The sequence below is a fragment of the Lycorma delicatula genome, chromosome 7 (assembly GCF_047948215.1).
Source record: "Lycorma delicatula isolate Av1 chromosome 7, ASM4794821v1, whole genome shotgun sequence".
NCBI lineage: Eukaryota > Metazoa > Arthropoda > Insecta > Hemiptera > Fulgoridae > Lycorma > Lycorma delicatula.
In genome coordinates, this window is record NC_134461.1 from 105,948,329 (window position 1) to 105,971,907 (window position 23,579).

At 28.8% G+C, this 23,579-nt stretch overlaps 1 protein-coding gene across 1 annotated transcript in view; it reads left to right on the forward strand.

Moving 5' to 3' along the window:
• Window positions 1-23,579, forward strand: part of LOC142327790 (nose resistant to fluoxetine protein 6-like) — a 275,777-nt gene that overhangs the window by 165,883 nt on the left and 86,315 nt on the right. The window contains exons 4-8 of the mRNA XM_075371127.1: window positions 1,832-2,055; window positions 3,446-3,625; window positions 4,698-4,791; window positions 5,851-5,991; window positions 6,080-6,245. Of these exons, the coding sequence (XP_075227242.1) occupies window positions 1,832-2,055; window positions 3,446-3,625; window positions 4,698-4,791; window positions 5,851-5,991; window positions 6,080-6,245 (805 nt within the window). The remainder of the gene's footprint in view (window positions 1-1,831; window positions 2,056-3,445; window positions 3,626-4,697; window positions 4,792-5,850; window positions 5,992-6,079; window positions 6,246-23,579) is intronic.

Sequence of the window (23,579 nt, forward strand, 5' to 3'; positions counted from 1 at the left end):
CCTAAATCTGAGCGCAAAGAATCATTCTGTTTTATAACACCTGGCCTCATATAGCTCAGGTAACTTGGGAAATCATCGACAAATTACATTTGGAAGTACTACCTCACCCCAAATAAAGTCTTGACTTGACCCCATCATATTTCCATTTGTTTGGTTCACTCAAGGAGGCGCTATGTGGTAAGAACTTTAATGGTAATGACAATGTCAAAAAAATGAACTAAATTGTATGACATCAAGACAAAGATTTCTTTGTACCAGGCATAAATAAGCTGATTCAGAGATGGGACAAGTGTGTTAATGTTGCTGGAGATTTTGTTGAAAAGTGAAAAAAAGCTAACAACACAGTTATAGGTTTTTCTCGTCACATGATAAGCTTCATGGGATTTTTTTCTGATGAGTGGTTTACATACACATATGCACACAACTTAATTTAAAATATTTTTCATTTTATTTAAATATAATATCTTTTTGTTTATTTAATTCAATTATTCTAACTAAAGTGCTCACGCATACCGGTTATAATTTGCACAGGTGTGGTGGTACTAATAACAATGGTCAGCACTAACTAAACTAATGTAATTTTACAACTTACATAGAACAAATTTCGCCTGTAAGGTCAGCAGACTGGTGTATCCATGAGGCTTAATGCATCATATACCAAGTCAACTAGGTGATTAAGTTTGAGACCCAAACAGAAAAAGTTACTTTTTTACACTTTATATATTATTCATTTATTTAATTCTATTGCGCACCTGAGATGTCACAATATAGCAGTAGTTTAGAGCATTTTTTGGAGTGGGGGTTCGATTTTGCAAAAAATGTTTTTTTGTAAACATTGTTATTTGTTAATTATTAACAAGTGTGCTTAAGAAAAATATGACCTTAATTATGCAAAATCTTGAGATACTGCGGGTAACCTTGCTATACAGCTTCACCCTCTTGACCTTATAAGTTGAAAATTTAATGGAAGTAATGGAAATTGAAAATTGTAGAAGTAATCTGACCAAGTTTGGTCAAAATCGGTTCAGTAGTTCTGATATATATAAGATGACTTAGAAGCCAACACCAAACACACACACAAGGACATAGGAACATTAACATCCGGAAAAAAATGTCATCTGGTTTTTTGGGTTCTTTAGGTGTCAAAACATCAAGATCCAGTGAAAATCGCATATGCCCAAATTAGACCAAATACTTTCCCTTCTAGAGCTATAGCATAAGAAGTAAAAATGTTATTTTGAGTAAACAAACTATTTTAGCTTCACAGCAATTTATGTTTTAATTTTTGAATGACCCTCGTATGTTCATTGACAAGAGATTTTTTCATTTTATTAAAATTATTAAAAACAATTATTGAGATGGTTAAAACCACATCATTAAAATTATTATAAATGAATAAAAACAAATTAAACCAAATGTTTATTTAAAAAGTGAAGACAGTAATAAAAATTCATAATGACAGAAAATTAGTCCTGAAATTTATTATTTTGACATGATGTTCATAATTTTGCTGCCATTATGATACTACTTAAGGACATTACAATATTACTGTGTAACACCACAATGGTAGAAAAAAAATTAACAATTTAATATAGCACAACTTGAAAGACATATTCAATCTAATCTTCACCTGCATTGAGCAAAAGTGCATACTGAAAATGATATAAGAATTTTATTTTTTATTTCATCCTGCAGATTTGAATTACATATTTTACAATCAATTTTTCAGAATATGTAAGTTTTAATTTTAATTCTTTATTGTGTATTGACGTAGTATAAAATAATGATTTTTATATTATTTTCTTTTTTTGTTTGTTTTTTCTGTTGACAGAACAGTGGCAACAATTTTATTTATTTTCATGATAATAGGAACTGGATATGAATATATATTTGAATGCGAAGATGCAGCAAAAAAGAAAATTCTAGATTCAATTACAACAAGAAATAATAAATTGTCATCACCACTCGATAAAGCAGTTAATGTTGTTATAAATGATAAGCAGAACCTCAATAATTCTGGTTCTGATTTATCAACAAGTAGTACAAATTGTAAAAGTAAGTATCATTAATTTAGAAGTAAATCTTTTATTGTAAGTTCATTTTATATTACTTCTGATAAGTGTATCCAGTTAAAACACCTATTTAAGAAGTACTTTTTTCAATCCCTGTGTTTTATCTTTGTAACCTTATTATAATATTATTTTATTCATACTTTTTACTTATACTTCTCTATCTTTAAAGACATCGGCCAGATAAATTTTAGATAGTGTCTCACCAGGAAACATTTTAAAAGTTAGAGATAAAAAGGAGTGGATGAAATATAACCTCTTCTTAATCAATTTTTAATGTCAAAAAAACAATAAAAGATACAAAAAGTTTTTTTAACAAAAATATTTTCCATAATACAACATAAAGTTATCTTTAGATGAGAAAAAATATAACAGTGTGAGAAAAAATATAATGTAAAATGTGACAGTATGTTACTACAATTATATGTTTGGGTATTATTTCAACAATAAACTGTAAATTGTCATCAGATCTCGACAAAGCAGTTAAATTTTGTTACAAGTGATAAGCATTTTCATCTTAATTTCCAGCTAAGTACCAAAAATAATTTAGTCAAACATGTTAATATTTTTGTACAGCCCAGTAATTTGGTCAGCGGTTACTTGTGTTGCTGCTTTGTCCAAATGCTGTGGAGCATATGGCAGATTTCTTAGTCACATCTATTTCTATCTCCTTACCTACTACCCTTCTAACTCTGTAATCTCTTCTGTTGACTAACTTTGCTGCAAGCAATCATTCCTCAAGCTCATGCATTCATTGTGAGATTAGTAGGTCTCTAACAGTATATGATTTCATTTGTTCATGATAATGTGCAGATTTATTATGAATATTAAAATAATAAATTGGTTTCTAATTTAATTCTTTCCCTCACTATTAAAATAATTCCATTTTTTTTTTTAATTAATACTTGGACAAATGAAAAGAGACTTCATAAATTTAGTTTGTTAACCCCCAGAGTTATGAAGGAAATCTGTTGACTTTTGAAGATTAAAATACAGAAAAAGGTAGCTTGCACACTAATGCTACTGAATTTAAACTGATCAATGAAAAATTATATTAAAAAATTTTAAATCTGAAGACCCATGCCAAAAATGTATTAGTTAGTGCAAATTTGTAAAACTTATTTCTATGTTACTATTATACAAGTTTTTTTAATGTGATATTTTCATTGTTTAAAAATCTCCACTTCTTTTCCATAACAATTATAGGCTGACACAACCCTTTTGCCAAACATGGTATTATTTTGTACTGTATGAGTCTCAGTACAACTGCAATAGGTTATATGTATACATAAGTATAGTATTATTCTGTGATACTAATATTTTTTTTTTTTTTTATTTCTAATAATTTCTAATTTAAAATGTAAATTCTTTTACAGGTTCCAGAAGTTTTACTGAGAATATATTCCTGTGCTTTTCAATGCTTTCTAACAGTCGTAAAATTTTGCACTGTGGTGCAGCACCAAAAGATTCTCTTACCTGTGTTCATGGTTTAAGATTTCTCAGTCTTGCATGGGTTATTATGGTCCATACTTATTTACAAGTATTTGCAATTGCAGGTATGTTTTTATAAAACTATTTTTACTAAACTAGTAAATTAATATAAGGAAAAAAAGAATCAGAAGAAGATTAATTAATTAAATAAAATCTATAAAAGAAAGTTAAACCAATAGAAAAAAAAGTTTAACAAATTAAAGAAATCTATAAATGAAAGTTAAACCAGCACAAAAAAAACTAGTCATATAAAAACACCATCTTCAAAATAAAATCCTTTGAATAAAACCCAGGAAATAAAAAGGAAAGGAAATCCACACAAACAAATCAAAGAAACAGAATACATGACACATAAGGACACTGCCAAATTATACCCCCTGTAAAATGAACACCCTGATTAAAGAAATAAAAAATAAAAATAACATATGTTGATGAATTTTTTAATTTTCACAAAACTAGTTTTATATATTTGGTTCACCTTTTTGGTGGTAACTATCAAAACCCATTTATAAAAATTATAAATATTATAACTACAAAAATTTATTACAAATCTATGTAGATTCAAATGTTTGATAAATAAAAGTTGTTCAAAATCAGAGCAATTTTTTTTTTAATTTCACTAGTTTTCCTGAAAGATTTCTAAAATAAATCCTATCAGAGTGATCACAAATCAGCTTTTATAGAATTAACTCTCTTTAAACTAAAGAAAGCAACTTCTATTTGAAATTTAAAAATATTGCAGTATTTTAATTTTTTAAATTTCAGTTGAGAGCATTAGACAGCTGTAAAGGATTCTGAACTAGTGAGATACTATAACGTTTTTTTTTTACTTGTCTGTAAAATTAAAATACATTTTGGAAAAGGATGGTTGAAATACTGCAATTTGTAAGCAATTTGTAAGAAAGAAGTAAGCTTTTGTTTAGTGTATGATTTTTTAAAATTACAATGGTGTTTAGAATACTCTAGAGAATCAAATATACAAACTTTATTCTTTACATGACAAGAATATTAAAAATACTTGTATAATTAATGCTAAAGTACCATTTTATTCTGAATAATGTTATCTTTTGTTGTTAAAAAAGAGAAGGCAGTTATTCTTCATTATATTATACAGTATATCTTCTTCTTTTTTTTCAGAAAATAAAACACTGAGAACTCTGACAGAACGTAATTTTATGTTCCAAACAGTAAGCAATGCTACATTTTCAGTTGATACATTTTTCTTCATTAGGTAAGTTTAAATTCATTCTAAAATTTTGATTTTCTAACCTTAGTTCTTGGTAACATAATTTCTGAAATTGAGTTTGGCAGAAACTGAGACTTTTTGTCATACTGCAGTTATAATTAATTATTATCTGATAATCCATGATTTATAATGAAAAAGAATTTGTGTTTATCACATTGTTGTCTGCCTGATACTATTTTTCAGAGGCAAGATTTGTATAATATCTGGTATAAGAATTTTCAGCTTTTAAATCATCTTTTAATTTGAATTAAAGGGTGTAATTATTTTTGTGTGCATTTAAAGTATTAGAGAAATTTTCATACAAAAGGAATGGAATAATAATAAGTAATTTTTTACCTGTTCTTTAAAAAAAATTTCACAACTTCAGTAAAAAAATTAGCCTTTCATACACTTAGGAGTAGAGTCTGCTCTTAAGACTAATTTTTTGTTGTAATAAGTGATTTTAATATTTTTCCACTGTTTGATTTCATTACCACTTCACCAAACAACCAATGTGGTGGAGTGGTAGCAACTCAGCCTTTCATCCAAAAGACTCTGGTTCAAATCCCAGGCATGGCATTTGTTCATATGCTACAAAATTTCTATTTCATATTCCTATGCACAAGCTTCAAGCTTTGTAAACAACCAATATCCCTTTTAAGAAGGCCAATCACTTTTAAGGAGGCTATTTACTCAGCAATATGCTGATAATTATTTTATTGATAAACCTACACACCATCATACAATTGTGTAATAAAAGCAAATGAAATCTGTTTTATGGATTTTATAGATTGCTAAGCAGATTTTTGTAGTTTGAAGTACATAAAAGTTGAGCTAGAAAAATCAAAGTTTAGGACTTTATAAAAAGCTTTTTATTAGGATGAGGTAGTACTTAGAGCTAAACCCGCATCCTTCTTTAAACCGAATCTTACTGTCTTCAAATAATACAAAAAATTATTAAATTGTTGTAGGTTTAAGATTTTTTTAGTGTTGTCTATATTTTGTTGATTTATATAATTAATTACATCATTTGTTTCATTTTGCACATTTGTTTCTTCATTTCAGTGGTTTATTGGTCACATATTTATACTTTAAAAGCCAAAAGAAAGAATCATCTGACAGACCTACACGCAATAGAAGTGCACTTGTTGAAATTAAATTCAGCTTTCTTAAATTTTTTAAATTACTTGGATACCGATTTCTCAGGTAAATATTTCAGATTATTAATGTAGATTTTATTTTTAAGAATTGTGATAGATAATAGATAAAAATACATGTATTTTTTTCTGTTCAGATTGACACCAGCTTATTTGTTTGTTTTGGGAGTAGCATCATTGGTTATGAGATGGTTAAAAAACAATTCAGTTTTTGAACCTGTTAGCCTGGATGATTCAAACTGTGATAAATACTGGTGGAGAAATGCACTATACATCAATAGCTTGTATCCTCGCAAAGATATGGTGAGTGAAATTTTTCTCTTTTTTCTTTATTCTTTTTATCTATAAAATAATTGTTTATTATTCTTGTTTCTCTTTCTATAGATTTTCAAAAACTATAACTATATATAAACATATCTAGATATATAAAAATTTTCTGAATTTTTTTCTTACCGTTTGAGCAGAAATGTTAATTGTGATCATTAGGCTTTATAATTGATATTGCATGTAGCTCTTTTACAGGGTTTTTTATGTGAATGTAAACTGGCTACTTAAAACAAGACTGGCTGTCAGACATCTAGTATCATTCAACTCCTCACTTATTGTAATGTAATAATACTTTATATAATACTACATATGTATGTAGTAATATGTATGGTTTGAAGTCTGTTTTTGTACCCATTATGTGCTTATGCTAATTCACATGTGTACATTCACTAAAAACATCATCATTTTCCCTAGAGTACAAACATATACTCTGATTCATTTGTATTCATTACAGTTAAAACTCAAAAATGTACACTTTATTTTAACAAAGCCTATCCATTCTTACCTATTCTGATAAGGAATTTAGACATCCTATTTCTCTGAGGATTGTAACATTCTAACATTAAGTTGAATCTCTATTTTCGTCTTTGTTAGTGATTCTCCTACTCAGCTTGCATGATAAAATATTAAATATTATAAATATTTATCAGTAGAATAATAAAATATATATAAATAGAGCAGAAGAATAAATAAATAAATTATAATTTATGAATCTACAACAGCAGGCAGAATATCTTCTACTACTCTCTTAAGAACTATTATGAACAAACTGAAATAGATTGTGTTGATCGCAAACAGAGAATAAGGTTTTATTTTTAACATCCACAAGTCTATAAAGTTCTTTGATAATGCTTAATTCTGTTATCAATACACACTCAGGATTCTGCTGTTACTACACAGTCCTTGTATATTATAAAACGTTACTACAATGCATAAACATTTAGGTTATCGGATTTCACTTTTAATTTTCTAAACTATATTTTTTTAAGCTACTTTGACAATTTGAATTTTTTAACTACTTAAATTAAAAATATAACATGTTTTTTTCTGGATAAATTTAGGATTTATTGATATGATTGTTGTGTGCTATAATTATATGAAAATAATAACTCAGTTTAATGTAACTACCATTTTATGGCAGTATTTTTTTTTTTTTTTTTTTATTTCATGACAGAATAAATAATCTTTTAATACATGCAGTTTTTACTTGGTAGTACAAATGCTTGGGAAATGTATCATTATTCTGTCTAGTTTTAATTTTTTGATAATGTGTCAAAAGTATTGTGATTGCTAACTATTTTTTTTATCCAACTAAAGCGTTTGTTTTCAATCACTGAACAGTTGAACTGATTTTGACCAAATTAAATCTAATATGCTCCTCAGAATATTTAGAGTAACCTAATTTAAACTAACAGAGATGGTTCTCAATTCAAACTGAACATATTTTATATAGATATATATATATATGTATATAGAGTAGTATATTTTTACCAAATTCACCACTGATTTTATGATTCTTTTTTTATTCTGTTACAAAAATTTTCTGTGATTGTCCTGCAGTAACAGTTATGTTCAAGATTTTAACAGACATTTGAAACAGAATATTTTACAAACATTTAACTAAATGTACAATTTATGGTATTTTTTTAATTTGTTTGACATCAATGTATAAATTTTATTACTGATTGTATCTTAATTGACACATTGACTGTTAATTTCAGATCACCTTCTTCAAAATGTACCTTTGAGTAGAGCTAATACCATTGAATATTGATGTATTTTTTTTCATCACTTGTTTAATTTTGTTACCTTCAGCGGTAACGATTGTATAAAATTGTTAGTCAATATTAAAGTTATTTTACAGATTTACCTGATAATCTGTTCCCATATAATTAACTATTGTTATAAGAATTATCACAGTAATTTTATTTTATAGACTGTGAATCAACAAGAGATGCTGAGAACATTGTTAATTTAATAACATTCATATTTGAGTTGTTCTTTTTCTTACGTCATCTCTATAATTAATATAGAATTTGCATTTCAAAGAGTCTTAGTATGCTAAATAGTAGTTCTATGTCTTTTCTCTACAAGGCTTTATTACTTATATCAAGATCCTGGTTTCTTATACTTTGAGTCTTATAAGCAGCCTATTTTTTTCATATAGACAACATTTTTGTTGTTCTACCCATATTTTAAATAATCAAACAAAAATGTTAAAAATATGATTAATTATATATATATATATATATATATATATATATACACTCATAGTTTTTTGAATTTTCAAATAATTCATTAATTTTTTAACCACTGTTTTAATAAAATTTAATATTATATGAAATATAAACCTCCAAAACTTGAGGTGTCCCACATCTTCAGTTGGTATTAAATTCTATATTTATTACATTAAAACATATTCTTTTATATTCTTTTTTTAATAGAATATCATTCCAGAACTGGACAGCAAAATTACATGGACGCTTAAAATATCATTGAAAATTGCATTATAGAAAACATAATTTTGAAAAAAAAATGACCAGTTATTAATTTAATACCAACTGAAGATGCAGGATACCATGAAAACCAGTTATTGGAAATTAATATGGTATTTAACTTACCCCTAATTACTGTATTTTTGTAATATATATATATATATATACTTATAGTTATATGTAACTATACATAAATAAATAATATCTTTATTACTTTACTTTATAATTAGTAACTTTATTTATACAGTTTTATGTATATAAATAAATTATTAATAATTTATTAAAAAAAAAAAGAATACTTTTTCAATTCTTTAATTTTTTATATTGCAAGTCATAACCAAATTAAAAAAAAAAAAGGTTATAAATTGTTTCTTTTTATTTCATCTCAAGTAAGTGAAATTAGCCTGTAGTAGATTGGCCAAAATAAAAATATTTATTTGTTTGTTTTTTTAAATTTATATTTGTTTTTTAATCACCAAGACATAAGCTGTAATCTATTTATCTACTTATTACTCTTTAGATTCCTACAACAACATCCATCTACAATATCTTGCCATCATAAAACATATTGTTTACTTCTTTTTCTTTCATGAAAAATATTTTTACTCAAATTATGTATAGTAATAATTTAAGGTTTTTGCACATAATTCAGAAATAAATAAAAAGCAAAATTGATAAAAATAATTCCTTTCGTTAGCTTTCTTTTTATTAAGATATAAATAATCACTGAAAAATAATAATAAATTGGCCTTTAAATCCAACATGGAGACATATATTAAATTATCAACATATACTAAAACAAAATAAATTTTCATTCAGATTATCTGAACTATTTTTACCATTGATGTTTACAAGTTTTCTTTCTTTTTTTAGAGCAAACAAATTCATATAATTTTTTTTTTCTTTTATGTCTTAATTTCAGGAACTGAAATATTTTTAACCTAACATCATGTTCGTTCCATTTAATGATTACTTGTTACAAAATGAATATTTATTGTAGTTTATTCAAAGATGAAAAATTCTTTGCAATTAAAAAAAAAAATTGTTTTGTAAATAAATAAAAAAATAAATTTAGTTTATAAATCACATAACTATATAAATACAATTTCTACATTAAAAACATATGATAAAAATTACAGTACACAAATAATATATTTATTTTATAAAATAAGATTAGCTATTTTGCAAATAGTTTTTTTTTAAGACTGGGAAATTAAATTGATGATAAAAATAATCTACCCTTGTAAATTAGAAATGTTTCTGTTTGTCAAATTATAGTACTTCTATCTTGTAAAATTAACACTAAATTATGCGGCTGCTTTCTGCTGTGCAATTTCAATATTTCTTGATAAAACAAGTGGCACATTTGAACGACCTAGCTCATTCATTAATTTTCCCACCATCATTTCTGTTATTTTAGGATCAACACCAGGATCAATTTTGGCCCAAACAAACTGCAAAAAAGATATATGTTCATAAACATTATTGTATTTTAATATTTTCTCTGATTTTATGCAGAGAAGAAAGTAAATTACAGTTAATTCAGATTTTCATACTTGTTTCTTCTATTTTTTAGCCTCCCAACACAATTCAAAATTAATCAATACAAAAACATTGTATATAAACATAGTATTTTCTATAATTATTCTTATTGTAATTCAATTTAAATAAATCTTGAAACACTGATCAAAAATGTTTTTAAAAATGTTGTTTAATGTATTACTTAAATAATTTATTTGTTTATTTAATTAATCATTAAGTACTATAAAATATTATTACAGAGTATTAGCAAATTAATACAAAATCCTATCATCTAAATTGTTTGATATATATTACAAAATTTCTATCTACCTCAGTTAGGTTTCTTGATTCAGCCCTTTATTATTGTGTCCTTGCTCTTATGAATCTACTTGCATCATGTTATATACATGATTGGCAGGCCAAAATGAGTTGTTAATTAAACCCAGTTACAGAATGGTGGCCAGGAACTTTATTAAGGAGCTGTTAACATTAAAATGTAACTAATCTGGCTAGCTGTCAATAATAGTAATTAAAATACAACTTTAAAAAAAATTTGCATTTTCTACATTCACAAATAATTTTCATTAATATCCTCCATTTTATAAATATATATATATATATATATATATATATATATATATATATATAAAAGGCTGACTTGCCTTTGAAAGTCAAATATGGAAGGTCTTTTAAGAAATAATCTAACGTCTGGTAAATACCAGAGAAGGCTGCACTCGGATCCGGTGGGCAGCTGCTTAAAAGATAACAATGAATCGGAGCGTTTGGAAACACCCAAAAACAACACAACTTCAAAATTGAGGATAAGACACAAGCAAATAAACTACATTACCACTCACAACATTAATTCTTTAACTCAACCCGGCAAACTAAAAACTCTAACAGACATAATGGACAAACAAAAAATCCTAATCGCAGGACTTCAAGAAATGAGAAACACCGATCGAGAGCCGTTTGAATCTCAGCGTTACAGAATTTACAAAGGAATCCCCGGGAAACGTGTGATGAAGAATTGCCCACAGTTCAGAGCAGGATTTGCAATCAATCTTAAAATAATTGACTCAGTCGTAGAATTTAAGTCTTACTCCCCCAGGATTTCAACCTTAACCCTAAAATCAGCCAATAAATTCTACACCATAATAAATGTCCATGCTCCCACCAATGACAAAAACAATCTTAAAAAAGATAGAGAAGAGATAGACAAATTCTGGGAACTTCTTGACCAAACTGCAAACAACATAAATAAGACCCACACCAAGATTTTAATAGGGGACTTTAATGCCCAACTTGGTAAAGAACGAAGATATCGTGATATTATCGGAAAATGGCCTGCCCAAAAGAAAACTAACAAGAACGGCCAAAGACTTGTCGAATTTTGCAGAAACCATAATATGATCTCAAAATCCACCTATTTTATGAGAAAACCAAACAAATTGAAGACTTGGAAACACCCAGATTGGAAAAAAGGGGAATGGCAACTCGATCATGTTTGCATGGACCGGAATTATCACAAGGAGATTTATAATTTAAAAGTCTTGAGAGGAACAGATACTGGATCGGACCATTACTTAATTAAAGTTAAAATAAAATTCACCCCGCATAAAAAGAAAAAATCCCAACCTAAAAACAAAAGAGCTTATGATCCACATAAATTAATAAACAATGCCATCTTTGAAGAAACAACAAAAAAAATCAAATTAACTAATAATTTAAAAGAACTGACATCCCAACTGAAAGAAATAGCTGAAGAACTAGCCCTATAAACCCAAGAAAAAAACACCAATGGTGGAATGAAGAATGTGACAAAGCATTCAAAGACCGACACCGGGCTTGGATCAACCACTAAACCCAGAAAACTGAAGAATCTAACCATGAATTCACCAAACAAAGGAAAATAACTCAGAAAATTATAAGAGGAACCAAACGACAAGCCCAAAAATACTTGATTCAGCAAATAGAAGAAAGTTCCAAGAAAACTAACTCCCGAGACTATTATAAAATTTTTGGTCAGGCTCTTCAAAGATATGAACCACCCACCCTTATGCTGAGAGGAAAAAAAGGAAATATGGCCCACACCAATAAAGAAAATGCTGAAATTTTGGCAGAAACCTTCAATAGACTCCTCAACTGTGACGACCCCCCAGAGCTTTTTGAGATTGACACTGAAACTTCAGTTAAAACTTCACCAGTAAATATCAACCCGCCAACAATTCAAGAAGTTCTCGCAGCCTTAAATGAAATAAAAAACTGCAAAGCAAGCGGAGAAGACCAGCTTTTCGCAGAACTCTGGAAACATTCATCAGTTTATTCAGTCAAAACTTCCCTACATCTATGCCTCGTGAAAATATGGAACGAAGAAAAACTTCCAGAACACTGGACCACAGCCCTCATTCATCCATTATATAAAAAAGGGGATAAAACTTATCCGGAAAACTACAGAGGCATATCTCTCCTGGATTGCACATACAAAATCCTGTCGGGAATCATATACAACCGATGCAAAGACCAACTTGAACTGGAACTTGGGAAATACCAAGGGGGATTTAGGCCATGGAGAAGTTGCCCGGAGCAAATAATATCCCTAAAACTTATGATGGACTTATATAAAAGACGGAAAAAACAACTAATAATCACCTTCGTCGACTTTAAAAGGGCCTATGATTGTATACACCGACCATCCATGCTGAATATTCTGAGAAACCTGGGCCTTCACTCTAAACTCGTAAACATGATAAAATTAACTTTAACCAATACCCAGTCCAGAGTGAAATTCAGAGGTGAACTCTCTCAACCCTTCTACATAAAAACTGGATTGAGGCAAGGAAATGGCCTCTCACCACTCCTTTTTAACTGCGCCCTCGAATTTGTCATGAGAAAATGGTATAAAATAAATCCCAAAAATATAAAAATGGGTACTAAGAAAAACTCCATCACACTAAATTGCCTAGGATTTGCAGATGACCTCGCTCTTTTAGCAAATAATATTCAAAAAGCCAAAACACAAATCATGAGCCTTCAAAACCTAGCACAAAAGATAGGGCTTTATATCTCTTTCAAAAAAACTGAACTAATAGCCATAGATCCTCTGGTAATAGAGCACATTACGGTAAACAATCAGAAAATTAAAATAGTAATACAATTTAAATATCTAGGGGAAATAATAACTTATAATTTAAATGAAAAGGTGACATGGCAAAACAGGACAAATAAAATGATTAAATCCCAAAAATTAACTTGGTCAACATATAATAAAAAATGCCTTTCTGCTAAAACAAAACTTAAACATTATAAAACTGTAGTACAGCCAGAAGTCACCTACGGAAGTGAGACTCTTTTCAAAATCACTCAGAAAAACCGAATTGAAAAAATTCTGAAAATAGAGGGGAGAATTGTAAGAACATGTATCAATAAAAAACACCAAAAAGAAGGCCAATGGTGGATTGTGCCAAATGAGGTGGTGTATCGAGAAATAGAGCCTGTTACTGATACTATGCGGAAAAAAAGAATCTCTTTCTTTGGTCATCTCATAAGGACACCGGAAACAAGACTGTCAAGAAATATCATTGAAAAGCTTTGGTTCCAAAATCTAGAAGTAGGATGGATCAAAGAAATTAGAGAAGATATGAAAGAATTGGGAATTTCCCTGACTGACCTACAGAATAAAACTGGAAAAATTACAAAGCTAAAAGACAAAAGCATTAGATTTAAACAAAAGACAGACAAATGACAAAATACAACGAAGAGGGTGTTTACGGATGAAGAAAAGAAAGCAAGATCTGAACGGATGAAGAAATACTGGGCAGCTCGGAAGAGTAAAATAACACGCTATCTCAGAAAAGATCCAACTAAAATTGACTTAAGTGGTCCCATGTTGGCCGTAAAAGCATAATAATAATAATAATAATAATTATATATATATATATATATATGTATCTGATTTATTTAGTATCTTCTAAGTTTATATTATTATTAATAATTCATTTATTTATTATTTTTAAGTATTAATATGGATTTTTAACTTACTTCTGGTTTTTTTTTAATTTTTTTGGAATTGTGGTTGTAACATTGTATTGTGGTTGTATATTTTGTGACACTGCTTGGATCAAAGTTTTACCCTCAACTTACCCTGAAAAATGATGTGCAAATTCCTTTTTTTACCTGTCGATAGCATTACTTATATGTTTGATCTTTATAATCTATTATTATTTACTCAAATGGTTTTAAGGGGTGGAATTCATATATTTTTAGCTATAAGTTAACTAAAACTGTTAGTCAACAGTTGACTCTTTTAGGATTTTGTTAGTTTTTCAGCTCCTCAGTGACTTTTTTTTATAAAAGTTATTTTATATCTTACCTTAGGTTGGAGTGCTTGTACTATTGAATCAATTGGTGTTTCTTCATAAGGCATAATTGTATCTTGCCCCTTCACTTTTATTAAAAAAATGTTTATTAAGGTAATTATGAAAATTGCATATTTCATTGTTAGAATCATTTGAATTCCTGTAACAATTATGTTTTATTATTCAATCATAGCACATAAAAAGGAGGATATATATATATATATATATATATATATATATAGTGTGAATGTGTGTGTGTGTGTGTGTGTGTGTGTGTGTGTGTGTGTGTGTGTGTGTGTGTGTGTGTGTGTGTGTGTGTGTTACTTATAAAAAAAAGAATTTTGAATTATAAAACTGACAGACAAATAATTTTAACAAACTTATCTACCCACTCCCATATAAAATAAATAAAAGCCAGCAGAGTTTTATAACTTTCCTTGCGAAGTTAGGTAGATTATACAACTCTGGCTACCGAGGCTTTACCCTTAAGAGACTATAGAATTCTAAAGTATGTAAGTATACAAGTAAAGAATTATGTAAAATAATTATTCTTCCTTGAGTAAAATTTTGAGATGACCCCCATGACCAGTTGTAAAAAATTAAATAGCATCTATGATCCATTTACAGAAGTCATCATGATAAATTTCATTCAAATCGGTCCATCTGGTCTGGAGATGTAAAAACAACAGGCCAACATATGTACATATGTGCAAGGTGTGTTTTTAAAATAAGGTCAATTTTGAAATAAGTACGAAACTAAAAAAAATTAACAAACTTTATTTTATACATAAAAACTACATTTATTTACTACTTTTCTACAAAGCTGCCTTCAACTTCAACACATTTTTTATAGCGTTTCACTAGCTTGTTCATTCACTCTTCAAGAAATCCACAAGTAATGCCATTTTTCAATTCGTTGTCAGTATCAAACCTTTGTGGTGCAAGCCAGTTTTTAAAATGAAGAAAAAGTAAATAATCAATCACAAGGAGTTAAATCAGGGCTGAAGGATAGATGATTGAAGATTTTCCAATGAAATGTTTCCTATCACCTCACTTTCTGATTTGACATGTGTGGCTGATTGTTGTAATGTAGAAACAAAGTCCTGTGGGATAGTATCCCATTTTGTTTGTTTTTATAATGTTTCTAATTTTTTTTAACATGTCACAATAAGTATTGGCACTCTACAGTAGTTCTGTGATCACTAAATTTGACAAGCAAGACCCTCTCTTTGTTCCACAAAACAGTAGCCATAATCTTCTTGTTTGAATTTCTTTGGTCTAGAAGATGAATGCTGCCATCGCAGTGACCACTTTTTGTCTTAACGTTCGAATAAGAAATCCAGGTTTCATCTCTGTTAAGAACGTGATCAAACAATTCATCACCTTCATTTTTATAACACCCCAAAAATTCATGCCCTACAGCATTTATTTTTCCTTGTGTGTTAGTTTACATCTTTGGCATTCATCCAGCACACAATTATAGCCCAATTTTTCAGTCAAAACTTCATAAATTGAAGATCGAGAAACATCAAAGACAGATGTGTGGTCAGTGAAGTGCTGGTTTTCTGAAATTTTTTGTTAACTTTTTCAATCAAATTATTCATTACTACTGACGGCTGGTCGCTGAGTTCTTCATCATGAAGAACACAGTTGTTCACACTTCTCTAAATGAACATTCTGTTCAGATTCTCTTAGTGTCATCTGTTTATAGCGTGTATGTAGGTGGCAAAAACTAAACCAAACAGACCTATTTTAAAAACACCACCCCTACAACTTACTAGAATTTTTCAATGTTAAAATTGAGATTTTGGTCAGAGGAATCATGAAACAACAAGACCTGCAAAAACCCTAACATGCAAAATTTGACTTAATTAGCATAATTTCTCTTATGTAGTATACTGTGTAGCTTTATTGCTATATACAGTTCTGTAATTTACAAATTTAAAAACACTGAAAATAATACAGCCTTGGAAATAAGTTATGTTGGAAAATAAGTCAACACAAACATACCTTTTCTTTCTTTTTCCTGTTTAGCCTCCGGTAACTACCTTTCAGATAATTCTTCAGAGGATGAATGAGGATGATATGTATGAGTGTAAATAAAGTGTAGTCTTGTGCGTTCTCAGTTCGACCATTCCTGAGATGTGTGGTTAATTGAAACCCAACCACCAAAGAACACCGGTATCCACAATCTAGTATCCAAATCCGTGTAAAAATAACTGGCTTTACTAGGACTTGAACGCTGGAACTCTCCAAATCAACTGATTTGGGAAGACGCATTCACCACTAGACCAACCCGATGGATTAACACAAACATACCTAGAATGTAAAAACTAACCTGCTCCAACTACACAATGTTCAACATTAAACAAATAGGACACAAAAAGTAAAAGCTTCATTTGAATGTTGATGTAGCAATCCAATGCAAGAAAATTTTACTTTTTTTTTATTGGCTTGTTTATTTTTTTTGTTCTACACCTATATTTATGATCTCCTAGCATGTGATAAAAGTAGTAAATATAGATTACAAACTGGCATTTTTTCAATTCAATTCTTTATTAGGAAAGTTTCTAACACCCAATAATCACATACATTCTAATGTACAAGAAAATCTACCTATGTTAAAAAAATGAAAAGCTATTTCCTAAAAAAAAAATTAGTGTTTGATTCATCAACGAATTTTGGTGACTTACATGTTCTCAGACTTTATTTTATACTCATAAACACTTCCTACAGGTTCATTAGCTGGAAAACCATTAGCATATAGACTGAATTAGAAGTTACAGTTATAAATGAAAATAAAGCTGTCATATGCTTATTACACTCAACAAGAGTAGATCAAATAGACATTTTTTTTAGAACAGACAGTATTCCCAACCTCTAAAAAAAATGTATTCTTATTAAAATGAATCACATTACCAAGACAAAAGAGTATTAGCTTTTTATAGGTAAGACTACCTCAAACCAAAAAAACATCATTTCCATATATGGGGTTTTTTGTTTATTGTTTGTTTATATTACCGCTCTTAAAATCTAATTATCTATCACTTATTAGAACTACATTTCTGTTTATCTGCTTGGTTGAATTAATTAATTTTTCATGAATTTATATTTTTACATTCAGTTAAAAGAAGGGTTTATTTAAGTATATTTATTTAGTAGTTAATATCATTATTTCTATTCTTTAAAAATTAATAAAATAATAATTGTTTAAAAGTATTGTTTGTGAATTTTTAGTATTTGTACAAAAAAAATATAAAAAAATAATATACTTACTATAATCACTAAATGTTTTTGATTGCAATCACATTAAGTTACATAAATGTGTGGTTTATAGATTTTAGGAACTGTACAAAAATAAAATTATTTTTAAATTTCTGTTTTATCTATATAATTTGAATTTCTTTATCAACAACAATATAAATGTGATTCATTTTTACAACTTTAAAACCAATTAAGATTAAATTCTCCAATATTTTTTTAATTACAGCTGTTAGATATAAATTTTAGAATTCCGTAACATAATACAAGCATTAAGTAATTTAATTTTTATCTTTACAGTCATTGTTATATTAATCAAATTACTTTAAAAATTGATCATTTCTCACAGTTAAAGAAAGTTTTGAGTGTCTGTTTGTTAGCTCAAAATATTTAATGATTTTTTGCTAATATAAAATATAAAATTGCTAGTTATTTTCAGCCTTTGTCTATTTTTAATTTCCTGCCATCATAGCGTTATTGGAGAGATTCTCAACCTTTTAACTCCAACATCCCAAAAAGTAAAAAAATATATATAATGAATATTTCATGACCCCCCCCCCCCCCCAACCGCAACCCAATGAAATCTAGTTAAAACTACACAGTATGTCTGAAAACTTCCCGAACTAAATTAAATAAAAATACAAATTTAAATATAAACAAATTTACTCATAAGCCCTCTACATAGAACCCTTCTCTAGTTATACACTCGTAGTCCCTTTCAAACGCGCTGGAGAAATCACTTCGTGGGATCGCCTTCAACTGCTCAGTTCAAGCCCTTTGGATGTCCGGAATGTTGTCGAAAAAGCGACCTTTCATCTTCAACTTGAGTTTCGGGAACAGAAAATAATCTGCTTGGGCCAAGTCAGGTGAATAGGATGGGTGGGATAAAAAGGTGATTTGATTTGCGGCGTAATAACATGTTAAAACTGTTGGCATGTGTACCGGGGCATTGTTGTCAAGAGAGTACAACTGCTCGGACCTCAGTACTCAGGCCGGATTCGATGAATGCGACGCATCAGGCGTTTCATTGCTTCCAAATAGAATTTAGAATTCACGGTTTGACCAGTTGGGACAAATTCATGATGAATTTTTTCTTTGAGTCGAAGAATGTCGAAGAACATCGTTTTCACTGTTGACTTTTGCTGCCTGACTTTCACCGATCTTTGTGCTCCAGGACTCAACCAAACGGTGTACTGGTTTTTTTTTCAGTTAAATTCTTATGCAAAATGAATATATATATGAAAAAAGTGAACCATCTTTTGAATCAATTGGTAAAAAGACAATATTGTACAATGACAGTTATTTAAATTATGGTTTTACCTCATTGGTTGGAAACCACATTGCGTTGTTTGCTTTCCAATCCTCTCCGAGAAAGCATGAAGCCACTTCCAATTTTATTGAGAAAAATTTTGATGAAGACATTATTATTCACCATAGTTTAGATAGCATGAAGATGCATTTACGTAAGCTAAAACTTTTGTTGGCAGAGTGTTTCCCAGAAGATAAAATGATTTCTAGAAGAGATGGGTACTGAATACATTTAGTGAAAATGTTGTTGCAGCTACTAAATTACCAGTTGAGATTCATGACCAGCTCATCGAAATGTCTGTTGATAGAACATTACAACTACAATTCACATCTAAACAATTAGATATGTTTGCCTTGCTCGTCGAAGTGAATATGTTAATTTAGTTACAGAAGCATTGAAAATATTAATCCCTTTCTACATGTCTTACCTCTGTAAAAAGAATTTTTTGTCTATGGTTGCTCTAAAAAATAAATATAGGATTCATCTTTTATCATTTGAAAACAATTTGCTTTTGTGTGTTTCTAATGTAGAGTCACATATGGAAAAACGTTTAAATGAAAAACAAACTCAACCACCTCAATAATTTATTTTCTTTACATGTGTACTTGTAAGTACATAAATGTAAGTAAATTATTTATAATAAATGGCTTTTTTCTCATAAAATGATTTCATTATTGTTTACATGTAAAGTTATAGGCTAATTTTGCGAACCCCTTTCATATCACTGTAACCCCCAATAGGGCACAACCCTCAGGATGAGAAACGCTGCTGTAGAGCTATGCTGCAAAAAAGGAAGTATGGTAATCAGTCAAAAAATGGGGTATGGGTTTTTTGCATTTCCTGATGTTTTATGACCCATGAACCCCAAAAACAAAAAAAAAGTAGGGGTAATGTTTGTATGTACATACAAATTACATGTTTTGGCGTGTTTGAAGTTTAACAGCTTTTGACTGATCAACTGATTTTGATGAAATTTTGTACCGAGACTCATGAATATGGGGCTGTTTGTTGGTAAAATTTTGCAAGCTCAGTACTTGCAAGCCTACTTATCTAACCATTTTTTTAAATTTGGTTACCAAATTTTCGACTCTAAAAATCAAAAAAATCTTTTTCCGATTTAAATAATAAAAAAAATATTTTTATTTATTTCATATTTTTTTATACTGTTATTTTTGTGTTCCTGAGTATAGTAGTTGTGCTGGATATTGGTGGTTGGGTTTCAATTAACCATATATCTCAGGAATGGTCAACCTGAGACTGTACACATCTACACTTCATTTACATTCATATATATCATCTTCATTCATCCTCTGAAGTAATACCTTACGGTGGTTCCAGAGCCTAAACAGAAATAAGAAAGAAGGCGTAGTAGTAGTACAGATGATTAAAAAAAAAGTACTTTGGGGCAATATTGGGGGAGTAGAAGCTGATCAAAGATTAAAAAAATATCAGTTTTTTTTTAATTTTTAAGTACTTTTTTGGTTTATTTGAACTTTTAAATGTTAATGAATATTATTAAAATTAATTTTATATAATATTGCAGTAAAATTTTATCATAATTCACTCCCACCACTAAAAAAAAAATCTTACGTAATTTTTTATTTTTTTATATATTCTGTAGTGAGATTTTTTTAGTTTCTTTCATTTAACATAGTTAACTAAAAAAAAAAATCAAAAGACTTTTTTAGTAGGTGATTTTGAGGTGGGGGTGGCAGAAAAACACTAAAACTACTGATTTTTTTAATTAAATTTTTTTTTTTTTGGTTTGTTTAAACTTATAATGATAATTTTATAATAAAGCTTCATCATTGATTACTCCCACTCCAAAAAAGAAATCTTAATTTTTTTCATGTATCTTTATTTTCCACTAAATAAGAATAAATAACTAATGCCAGGAAAGTATTATAACTTTGTTGACAGCTTTTTTTCTATAACGTAAGGCTTCATTTTCCAAAAAGGTTTGACTTTCAGTCTGACCTATTTGTTTTATTTACTTTAGCTAAAACTTATATTTCAATTCACATGAACAGTGATTTAATTACTGCAGCATTTCTTCTGAGTAAATTATCTGTAGACCTTAACCATATTTCAGCTGCTATTTCTTATTATATTAGTTAATATAATAAACTCTTGTTGCCTGTAGCATCTCAGCTGTTGATTTTAAACATAATAAATATTTTATTAAGTTTTTACGTGATGGAAGTACATTATGTACTACTGTGATGAAAGTATCCATCAGCCATTAGTTAGTTATATATATTTTAGGGGAAAAGTAACTGGTCGGTCATTATCCCTTACACTTGACCAGGGTGCCCTTCTGGACTATCTGTGCTTAGTAACCATGATAAGAGCCTAGCAAGCATTGATGTAGTAGCTGTAGTTGCAGTTTTATAACAAGCATGACTGCATGTAGTTGCAGTTTTATAACAAGCATGACTGCACGAATGAACGGCCAAACATGAATGTTTTGTATATTATTAACAGAAATGGATATTATCATGATAACTTTTCTCATAAGTAGTACAATATGTGGAAACAAATGGATGGATGGATAAATGCAGTGTAGAATGATTTATGTACATTTATGTTACCTGTTTATAAAGGATTATATTCAGAACATAAATCACATCAGTTCTACTCAGAAAAGTAGTTTGTGGGAAAAGATTCTCCCATTAAAAATGTCAGAAATATTTCCTCCAAAACTAGTTACAAATTTTATAGGTTTTAATAATCAGTTTATCATCTTTTTTTACTATATCTATTTCTTTTGTGCATAGTTGTAACAGTATTCTGATCTGCTTAATAAAGTCTTGTCAAATGAGTTTTATAATCACAACCCTTTTTTTTTTTCACATTTTCAAATTTACTAAGCATAAACATCAGAAAAATGTTTATATTTCTTTCAAATAGTCATAGATAAATGATTTCTTTCACATTTTTGATGTAGTCAGCACATTGTTTGTTTAATACAGAGAATATTTTGGTAATTTAATTTATTTTTTAAATTATATTTTTAAGGCAGTGGATTCCTTCTAACACACTAATCCAATCACCCAATTATTGTAAAGTTACTTAACCATGCTTTAAGTTTAAATTTAAAAAAAATTCAGGTTAATATTTGAATAGTTTCAATTGATAGAAGAATTTTATTTACAAATTCAGTAACCAGTGTCAAATCAGTTACAGTGTCTGGTAACAATGATAGAAAACATAATCATTTACTCGGTTGTTAGGTAACCATTATTAAGTGTATAATAAGTAGATAACTTTTATGCTATCTAATGTGCCTTTTGAATTCCTGAAACTTATTTAAAAGTGTAACCAAGTCTCAAGTCTCAATGACTTTTCTCGTGCTGAAGTACTAAACAAATCCATCAGGGGTTTGTAGTTTCCAAAATTTATGATTTGCTGCGCATTGTTTTATAAATATCAGTCCTGTTTTTTCTATGTGTGGCATATGAACATAGTTAAAAAATTATCTTAAACTTCATAGCATTAATAAATTTATTGTTGGTAATATGACCCTTCTAATACAGGTACTTTTTATTATCTTATAAATAAGACTGAAAGAAATTGTTTTGTAGAATAATCCCTGTGTATTTGATAGACAGAAAATAAACATTTAGAATATTGTTTTTATCATTTTGAAAAACTAAGATTTCAACTGACATAAAAGCATGATAATATTCTTTCAGTACTGAGAATAGAATGGAATGTACATATGTATGTTAAGTGCCATAACTGTAATGGTTGTAGGCAACCAGACATGAGTTACTAGTCCCTCCCCAAAATGGCATATTCATCTTAACAAGCATTCCATAACAGGCTTATTAGAAAGAATGCGGAGTAAAGTGGTTTTCCTTTGCCTTCTCCACTGAGCCAAATATGCAGGTGATATATTTGGTCCTACAAGTGACATCTTTATTCTGTTCACCAGCAAAATTGCTGTACAGTGAAAATTATTACTTTCAGAAAAAGTAATCTTACTTGAGCCTCTTGCACCTCAGGTACATGCATCACAACCAAGGAAGGAGTAGATATTTATTTGTTTACTACAATAAGTATAGGCTGATACCCTGTTATAATAGCTTTTATTTTACAAAAAAGTTGAGAAATAAATTTTATAACATAAAAAAATGCAAGGCTGAAATTAAATCCACAATCTTCCTGGTGAAAGCCAAAGGTGATACAAATATATTATGAAAAAAATATTAGAGAATAAAAGCACAATAATAAATCATTTTTTTATAATAATTTTTTACTTTTATTACGTTCAACTTCTCTGAGAGAAAAAAAAGAATTATGCTTCCTTAAAAAATTTGAACTCCACAAATGAATTTTATAAAATACAAACCATAAATATTTT